Source organism: Erithacus rubecula (genome assembly GCF_903797595.1).
Source record: "Erithacus rubecula genome assembly, chromosome: 29".
NCBI lineage: Eukaryota > Metazoa > Chordata > Aves > Passeriformes > Muscicapidae > Erithacus > Erithacus rubecula.
Genome location: NC_136681.1, coordinates 4,235,826 through 4,245,189, shown reverse-complemented (window position 1 = coordinate 4,245,189; position 9,364 = coordinate 4,235,826). Strand labels below are relative to the sequence as shown.

The following is a 9,364-nucleotide window of genomic DNA, read 5'->3' as shown; positions in this document are numbered from 1 at the left end:
GGAGCAGCAGTGCTGGTGGCTTTTTATTGTTTGCTCTTTCTTTTACCTTGAATGTGCTACAGCAGCTCTTCCTGTGGGAAACCAGGAGCGTCTTGGCCTTTGAAGAAAACCGTAAAGCTTTTGACAGTGAAAAGAATATTCTGTTTAAAATGATGTTCTTTGAGTGTAGAAAGCAAAGCATAGCCACATATTTATTTATTTAATTTTGAAAGGGTGTTGAAGATCTGGCTTTGATCAGTCATCGTGTCTTTAAAAACAAAGCAGCGAAGCCAACGTAACTTTTGTCTAGTTTGTGGCAAGAGCAAAGCCTCTCCCTCTGTAACACAGGTGCCAAACAGACAGGTGTGGGTGTCAGACCAGGTGGCTCTGAAATGCCTCTGTTCCACTACTTATTGTTAAAGGCATTGGAGAAGGTAGGTTGTCTCTCATGTTTACTTATGAATATTATTGTGAAGCTTTTCCTGTGAGAAACCAGGTGTGTGACTTCTGGGAAGTGCTGGTAACACCAGGTCTGGCAGTGGGGAAGAAGTGGTGGTTCCCTGCTCCAGAGCTGCCTTGGGTGTTTGCAGGCAGATGGGAGAATTCAGGCTTTAATTGCACAGTGGTCATTTCTTTATCCCACCTATTTTGGAAACCCATCCCAGGCAGGAGAGGTTCCCAGCCTCAGTCAGTCCTGAGTGGGTTCATATCTGCCACATCTGCCCTGCTTTGGTGGCAGTTCCTGGGTGTGATGCTTCAGTCCTGCCAGGCTCCCCTTGGCTTCAGGGAGTCTCAGGCACCTGGAGAACCTGGCCCATGTGCCAGGTGTGGGTTTCCATGGAATGTTAAGATTTTTTTGTTGTTGTTAATGAGAGAGATCTTTTAACTTTAATCCTCATTGTTAATGGAGCTGAGGAACATCTCAACACTTCCTCAGTGAACAGGGTATTTTGTGTCTGGGTAAGGGGCCACATCCCAGCAGCCAGCTGATGGATGCCTCAGGAGATTGTTCTGTCTTGGATTTCCTCTGTTAATCAGAGACAGACTCCTCCAGTGAGGCTTTCCAAGTGGCTTGTGTTGGCTCTTGCTCCAGAATTTTTTTAGAAAACTTATATTCCTCCTTTTTTTTTGTGCAAGGGTGGTGCTGGAGCTAGTTTAGGTGACTCTTCCCCCCAGCCCACAGTCTCACCAAGCACTGTCTCCCCCTGCCCTGGCATAGTGAGTTCTTCTGACCTGTGTGCTGATAGCAGCTGCTCCCTGCCAGCTTTTGCTCGTGGGTACTGAAAATAATCAAGTGTTGCTGGCATCTGGCTGAACTGAGCCTTGGAATTAAGAACCTTGTCTCTGGAAAACTGCTTACACAAACCTGTGGGAACACAGAGACTTCTCAGATCAAGAAAATAGGCTGAAAAGGTCTGTGTGGAGTTTAGAACATGATTGCCTCTGCCTGGTGTCCTTCTCATCCTCCAAGTGATGTACAGGGGAGTTTTTGCGAGTGCATGGTAGAGTGATAGATACACTACAGCCCCAGAGCAGCTGCAATGACTCCCTTGGGGTGACAGAACCCACAGGTGTCTGGGCCAGCAGCTCTTGGGATCCCTAAAGCACTTCCTGCTGTGGGCCATGCTGCAGTGAGGGTCCAACACTAACCCTGCTGGAAAGCAGTGCTGGATTTTGGTATTTTTAAAGAAAAAAAAATTACAAAAAGGATTTTATTTTTCTTAACGTTTTGTGTGAGAAATGTCTCTTTTTAAGCTCTTATTGAGGATGTTTAACCTTCTCAGAAATTCCAAACACAGCTCTTGCTACCACATCTGCAGGGCCTAAGGTGTTCACTTTATATTATTTATTAGGCTTGATAATGTTCAGTGATTTTCTCTGAAGTCAGAGTGTTTTGGTATTGCAGATATCAGCAGATATATCTTATATATATATGTATATCTATGTATATATATCAGAGGTGTTGCTGATGCCATGCTGCTGTGTGGGTGCCCTGAACTGCTCCCTTCACTCTGTGGTGTCCTGCTGAGCAGAGGGACGTGCTGTGGCAGCACCAGGACACCTTGGGAGCCACAGTCTGTCAGTGCCACCTTGGCCAGGGCACAGAAGGCTTAAAACTTCTCAAATGCTGGGATGGAGGCTGCTGCTTCTCCTCTGCCACTCCTTGTCTTGGTTCACTTTGTCTTCAGACTTAGAGATGCTTCTTTTTTCCACCAAAAAATCATTCACAGCAGCCAACAGCTGGGCTTGGACTCAGAAGGGAAAACAGGAGAGTTGTTCAGTTTGTGAACAAAACTCTGAGCTGAAGGTGAGTCTTTCAAAGAGCTTTAACACTGTTAGATGAGAAAAGGCCAGTTCAGATCTTGGTGACTGCAGGGGCTGTTCTGAGTGCCAGACTCAGATGTTCAAATGCACATTTTAACCATGTCTGTGTAAACTGGGTAACCAGAATGTAGTTTGCTTAGTGCAGCTCCTTTGTGAGGAAAAGATTGCACAGCTGTTCTGATGGATTGGCTTCAGCAGAGTGGGAGGCAGCTGCTGAATTAATTTGTGTGGGCTCCAAAATAAGGAATCTTGGATAGTTGGGTCATCTGGTGCTGAGACCCAGAGGAAATGCACAGGACTGGTGATTTTAGTGGAGAGCTGCAGTGTGCAGTGCCAACATTGCTGTTCCTTCATGGGAACACACCAGCGTGTTTTTCCCTTCTGGGTTCAGTTTTTGGGGTGGCCCTGCACTTCTGGTGACCTCCCTGCCCTGCCCTGCCCAGGGTTTGTGATTTGCTGGAGCTGCCCTGGGCACAGTGCAGGCATCCTGCAGCCCGTGGCCAGATGGATCTAGGAGCAGGAATTCCAGGATGCTGTGATTGCAGAGCTTGGTTCCACCATCCCTGAACACATGGTGCAAGCATTGGCTGCTGTAGCTGTCAGGTTCTTGTAGAGATGTGTCCTGTCCATAGACTGTTGAAGGCGTTTGCAGCTCAGGAAGGAAATTTTGTGGGCAAATCACCTTCTCTGGTCACCACATGGTCTTGGTGAGTCAGTTCTGATGGAGTAATAGGGCTGGAATGTGCATTTTTGGCCTTTCTTAAAAAACCCTTCTTTTATCTTAATTTCAGGATAGAATGGGAAAGACACAATTACTAGGCTAATTATCAATGGGCATAAAATCTGTATATATTGAAGTGGACAGAATGGTGTGGGTGGGGAGGGGAGGGTGGGACGGAGAAGTCACTTTAACATGGAAACCTCTGCCTCATTGAATTCAGGGTTTAATGTACTTGAAGCTCTGCAGTTCCTTTTACAGCTTTTTTTTATTTATACATGATTTATTTTTTTTTGTATACTGCATTGAAAATGTCCTTGAGTTCCCCCAAGCTCCCTCCTGCTCCTGCTGTACAGTGGATCCGTGGCCGAGGGGAGGGGTGGGAGCAGCAGCTGGAGCTGTGTGTTCTCCAGCTGTTGTGTGGGAGGTGGGGACCTTGGAGCAGTGCTGTCCCTTCCCACTGCCATCACCTTCCCCACCTTTCTCTTTGTGTAGCAAAAACATTTGCACTTACCGTACACTCCTACACGTTGGATGTATTCCCAGTGTTGTTCCGAGGGGAAAAGGAGGAAAAAAAGGCAAAACGGGAAGAAAGGAAGAGCTGTTGCCTGTGGTGCTGTTGTGAGTGAGCAGCTCAGGTCTGTGTTCCCCTGGGAGGGGTCTCGCTGCTCCAGAGCAGGAGCTGGGACTGTGCTTTGTGTAGGGGATTTCTGTGATTAATGTGAATAAAAAAGGGAAAACATGTATGAATTTGCCAAAGCCATTTACCACTCCCTGTGGCCCGGGGCTGTGCCCTCCCTGTGCCACCACCAGCTCCAGGGGCAGGCGGCAGCCTGGGGTCCCCCTGGGGTCCCATTTCTGGGGTCCCATTTCTGGGGTCCCTCTGGGGTTCCCATTTCTGGGGTCCCTCTGGGGTTCCCATTTCTGGGTCCCTCTGGAGTTCCCATTTCTGGGTCCCTCTGGAGATCCCATTTCTGGGTCCCTCTGGAGTTCCCATTTCTGGGTCCCTCTGGGGTTCCCATTTCTGGGGTTCCCATTTCTGGGGTTCCCATCCGTAGGGTCCCTGGGAGCCCCCACCTTGCAGTTCTCTCTCCCTTTTGGGCCATAACCAGACTGGATGACCCCTTTGCTCCCTGTTCCGCTGGGTCTGTGTCTCATTTCTGTGTCACTTTTCCCGAGAAGCTGCAGCCCCCGGGGCGATGCTGTCCCGTTGGAGCGGGGCTGGGGGCGGGGGGCTGCCTTTGGGGTGCTCTGAGGACCCCCCACCCTTTGTCTCCACGAGTGATGTTGCACAACTCAGATCCCGCGGATCCGTCTCCATCCCCACGTGCTCTGTAAGATGGACCTTTGTAGAGTCGTTATTTCTGTAGACTTTGTTTATCTGTAACAAACTTTGTAGATTCTGTGAAATGTTATTTTAAGGAAATCACTCGAGTCTTTAATAGCAAAGCATCGATACTCACGGAAGTCGGTATGGAAGTTTCTGGACGCAGATGCAGCCCTGACACTGCCGAGGAGTGTCTGATTCCGGGGCATTACTGTATCATGACTTGATGTTGCCGCATAGACTTTGAGATATCCAATATTTTGGGGGGTTTGTGTTGGCCTCTGTCCTCTTGCATAGTGTGAAGCCTGTAAAGCTGGTTCCCTGTACATAGATAGCTCCTGTCCTCTAGGTAGAGCGTATCGAGACTTGCCTGTAATATTTTAGCTTCTTACTGACTGTGTGTGATGGTAGAACATATAATTTTTGTACATTCTATTTACTGAGATGTTGCCTTTTTTTTATTTTATTTTACCAATACTCTGGAATTCAGATGTGGGTTTATTGGACTTTGGTTTGTTTATTGTTTATTTTCCTTTTTTTTTTTTTTTTTTTTTTTTCCCTTTTGCTTTTCCGTGAGGATTCCTTTGGAAAGGTTTTTAATGACATTCCACTGATCTGAATTTTTTTTGCTTGAGGTTGACTTCAATAAATCGTTCTGAATGTTCCACCGCTGAGATGAGTCAGTTCCGTCTGGGGCGGGGCGGGGGATAACGGGAGGATAACGGGGCAGCGGCCGCGGTCCCTCCTCAGGGCAGGGCTGCGCTCGCCCCGCCCGTTCCCGGTCCCGGCCCCGTTCCCGGCCCCGGTCCCGGTCCCGGGCCAGCAGTGGCCATGCGGCGAGCGGAGCTGGCGGCCGAGGCCGCGCTGCGGGCGCTGCTGCTCGCCGCCTTCGGGTGGGTGCGCGCCCCCGCCCCGCTGCGCGCCCCCGCCCCGCTGCGCCCCCCGCCCCGCTGCGCCCCCCGCCCGCCCGCCCCGCTGCGCGCCCCCGCCCCGCTGCGCGCCCCCCGCCCCGCTGCGCGCCCCCCGCCCGCCCCCCGCCCCGCTGCGCGCCCCCGCCCCCTGCGCGTCCCCGCCCCGCTGCGCCCCCCGCCCGCCCGCTGCGCCCCCCGCCCCCTGCGCGCCCCCCGCCCCGCTGCGCCCCCGCCCGCTGCGCCCCCGCCCCCTGCGCGCCCCCGCCCCCTGCGCGCCCCCGCCCCGCTGCGCCCCCCGGCCGGGCTGACGCCTTTCTCTCCCTGCAGGATCATGGAGTTCCTGCCGCCCTTCCAGCGCGTGCTGCAGCCCGAGGAGATGTGGCTCTACAAAAAGCCCTACGTGGAGGCGGACCGCGTTCCCACCGTGCTCATGTTTGTAAGTTCGGTGGGTTCGTGGAGCGGTTTGGGTCGGAAGGGATCGTAAAAGATCATTCCGTCCCTCCCGCTTCGGGGGATGCCCCTTCCAGCGGACCAAGCCCTGCACAGTCTGTCCGTGTGCTGGCTGTGAACACTTCTGGGGCATCCACAGCCTCTCTGGGCAGCCTGTGCCACTGTTTCCTGCATTTACTTTGATTTATTCTCAAATTGCAAGCTCTCTTTCTAAAGCAAAGCTGCTGAAGGCTGGTGCTGCGATACCTGCAGCTCCTAGTGCACGTTGCAGAAAGTGCAGGATACGGTATCCATGTGGATAAACAGGGGAGGGAGGGGCTGGGAGGATGGAGCCGGCTCTGCTCAGTGGGGCACAGGCTGGAACATGGACATTTCCACCTGAACACGAGCAACACTCACCTGAGGGTGCCTGGCAGTGACACGGGCTGGGACAGGGGGAGTCTCCTCACCTGGAGATCCTCATCATCCATCCGGACACAACCCTAGGTGATGTGCTCTGATGGTCCCCATGGTCCCTTTCTACCATCCTGTGAGATTAGAACCAACTAGGCCAAACATGTTTTTGTCATGTTATGAGGCATTACCTTCCAGAGTTGCCTCTGGGATTTCAAGTTCATGAAGTAATGAGGACTTTGCACTGTCGTCCGTAATCCATTCCACGTCTAAATTACTGGGTGCATCTCACTATCTGAGCTCTCACTATCAGGGAATGTGTTCCTTGCAAGCAGCTATTTTTAGCAGAGATTTATTATCATTTTATTGTCAAATGTTTCCTCGAGGGCTCCAGGCTTGGTTAGAAGAGTTTGACTAACTCTGTGTTGGATTTCCTGGAGAGAGCAGTGTGTCAGAGGGATTGGTCCCTCTGCCACAGGTGTGAGGTGAGGGGCTTGTGGCTCTTGAGCTAGCAAATGGCAGGTGGGATTTTTGTGTGCTAAACACGAAGGACAAAGCCTCGGGACAGCATTTGGAACAGGACAGTGTAAAGCAGGACATGTGCCAGAGTTCAGGTGGGCACAGACTGGGTGGGAGCCGTGGTGAGGATGTCCCAGGGAGAAATCCCCCGGGCTGAGATGGGGATGATGATAAGTGACTGCTCTGAATCAGCAGCTCCTGTGGATTTGCTGACAGAGCGCGGGTGTTGCTGACACAGCTGCTGCTGGAGCTTGCAGGGACAGAGCTGAGGTGCTGTGCCTGGGGACACCCCAAAAGCAGCCAGAGCAGCACTCTGCCAGAAGAGCTGTCTGAGAGCTGTCTGAGGCTGGGCTGATCAGGGCCTGCTGCAAAGGCAGCTGGTGGGGGATTGTTCTGATGGAGCTGCAGTGATTGCAGAGGGCAGATTGCTGCTTGGCCTTGGGAAAGGGACATGTGCTCAGAGTCTGCTTGACTTGCTGCTCTTGTGTTCTGGTGGGAACTTAAACCTGCTTCTCTGACACCCGAAATTCTCCCTGTCTCGTGCAGTTCATCGCATTCCTGTCTCCCCTGCTGCTCATCCTCCTGGCCAGGCTGTTCCTGGGCGCTGACCACGAGGACACCAGGGAAGCCTGCCTTGGTGAGCTGCTCCTGTCCCACACAAAGGCAGCCTCAGCCCTGCCCTGCCTGAGTGTGCTGCACTCCCAGGTGGGGCGGTGCTGATGTGTCCCTTTGCTCTCTCAGCTGCCAGCCTGGCTCTTGCCCTGAACGGGGTTTTTACCAATGCCCTGAAGCTCGTTGTGGGGAGGTGAGGACTGGCTGGTTCCCAGCTGTGCTGCGGGGAGGGCGGGGGAGGCACTCTGCAGCAGCCAGGCCAAGGCCAGGAGCTGGACTGGGGCACGCTCAGCCTGGAAGGAATGTGGGTTTTTTCTAGCTGTAAAGACAATTTAGAACTGGAAAAAACACTGGGGGAGCTGCTGTCTCAGGCCATCATTCAGATGGGCTCACTGGGGAGGATGGCATTGGCACGGACACTGCTCTGGCAGCTCCTGCTGCCCTGGGGGCACTGGCAGTGCCAGCCCAGCCCCTGAGCTTCCCTGCCCTGTCCCAGGCCACGGCCTGACTTCTTCTACCGCTGCTTCCCCGACGGCCGCGCCAACGCGGAGCTGCTGTGCACGGGGGACAGCCGCAGGGTGAGCGAGGGCAGGAAGAGCTTCCCCAGCGGCCACGCGTCCTGTGAGTCCTCCTTGCTTCCTCCTTGCTTCCTCCTTGCTTCCTCCTTGCTTCCTCCTTGGCTCTCCTTGGCTCCTTCCTGCTGCAGCCTGGGCTCTGGGGAGCAGGACCCCTGGGGAGGGCAGCTGGCATTTGCTTTCCTACACCCCACAGCTTTGTATTTGTATTTTGCATTTGCTGACATGATCAGGGGACTCATGTTTCCCTCTGCAAAGCAGTGGGGTGAGAAATGTGGTGCAAAGCTGTCTGTAACCCTGAAGTAGGGATGTGTGCCAGGCACCAGCTCCTAGGATCCATCATCAATCCCAGCTGGTACTCCCTTGGCAGACACCTCTCCCAGCCCTTCCCCTGCAGCAGCAGAGGGTGAGGCTCTGGCAGCACAGCCTGGAGCTGTTCTGAACCAGCACTGTTCTGTTCTCTTCCAGTTGCCTTTGCTGGTCTTGCCTTCTCTGCCTTCTACCTGGCAGGGAAGCTGCAGAGCTTTGTTCCAGGCAGGGGGGGCCGGGCCCTGCGCTTCTGTGCCTTCCTCCTCCCCCTCTTCCTGGCCTCCCTCATCGCCCTGTCCCGCACCTGCGACTACAAGCACCACTGGGAAGGTGGGTGAGGCTCTCTGGGCTCCTGGGCAGGGCTCAGCAGGGTCCCTGGGCAGGGCTCTCCAGGCACAGGGGGCTGTGGTGCCACAGAAGTCTTCAGAGTCCCCAGCAGCAACTTGGGGTTTTTTTTTTTTTGTACTCCTCCAGTGACAATTTTGGTGCCACCAGCAGGGAACTGATGCCTTTCTGTGTGGTTTTGAAATACAAACCAAGTTTGGGTTTGCAGCCAAGTCAGGTTATGGATCTAGCAGAAAAGCTGCTGGTGAGGCTTGGGAGGGTGAAGGGCATTAACTGTGCTCTGGTCTCGCCCACAGATGTGTTGGTTGGCTCAGTGCTGGGCCTGGTGCTGGCATACCTGTGCTACAGGCAGTACTTCCCTCCCCTGGCAGACAGCTCCTGCCACAGGCCAGCTGTGGCCAAGCCCAGAGCACACGAGGAGAAGCCTCCAGCTCCCAACTTCCACATGAGCATTTAGTGAGGGGCCAGGGCAGGGGGAGGCTGCTCAGGACACTGGCTCCCAGCAGCAGGAGCCCCTGGGCAGCTGCTCCCTGCTGAGCAGGTGAGTTTCCTGCCCTGGCCCTTGTGCTGCCTCACCTCGTTGGATTTTGTAGGGTGGCCCCTCCTGAGGCCAGGCAGGCACTGGGGTGCCAACCTGTGCAAAGCAGTTGGGGTGTGAAGGTCCTGAACAAGAACTGGGAAATGGGACAAGCCAGAGTGCCCAGCCTGCTGGGAGTTTGTGTCCAGCCCAGGCAGCACCACTGGTCACCTCCCTGCAATCCAGCCCAGCTCTCCCAGCCCTTCTCCTGGCAAATGAAGTGCAGGACCTGGCACCTTTTGAGCTTTTCTTATTTCCCAAATAAAGGAGTTTAATTTTGTAATGAGCTGTGGTACTAAAACTTTATTTCAAGGCTAGGGTTGT

At 53.7% G+C, this 9,364-nt stretch overlaps 1 protein-coding gene across 2 annotated transcripts; it reads left to right on the top strand.

The window, feature by feature from the left end:
• The first annotated feature begins 16 nt into the window (after window positions 1-16).
• On the top strand, window positions 17-9,323 carry PLPP5 (phospholipid phosphatase 5). Of its 2 annotated transcripts, none has more exons than XM_079328839.1 (7): window positions 17-413; window positions 5,588-5,696; window positions 7,169-7,259; window positions 7,364-7,427; window positions 7,731-7,855; window positions 8,278-8,448; window positions 8,760-9,323. In XM_079328839.1, exons 2-7 carry the CDS (start codon window positions 5,592-5,594, stop codon window positions 8,918-8,920), a joined length of 717 nt encoding a protein of 238 aa, XP_079184965.1. In that variant the 5' UTR covers window positions 17-413; window positions 5,588-5,591; the 3' UTR covers window positions 8,921-9,323. The 2 variants fall into 2 exon arrangements, with proteins under 2 accessions (XP_079184965.1, XP_079184964.1); XM_079328838.1 differs by lacking the exon at window positions 17-413 and adding an exon at window positions 5,142-5,242.
• Window positions 9,324-9,364: the final 41 nt, after the last annotated feature.

Bases quoted from the DNA above. Each gene is read 5' to 3' on its own strand.
- PLPP5 (XM_079328838.1), top strand. From the start codon at position 5,181: ATGCGGCGAGCGGAGCTGGCGGCCGAGGCCGCGCTGCGGGCGCTGCTG. The intron at 7,260-7,363 runs GTGAGCTGCTCC...TTGCTCTCTCAG, and splicing joins CACCAGGGAAGCCTGCCTTG to CTGCCAGCCTGGCTCTTGCC. The intron at 7,856-8,277 runs GTGAGTCCTCCT...GTTCTCTTCCAG, and splicing joins CCCCAGCGGCCACGCGTCCT to TTGCCTTTGCTGGTCTTGCC.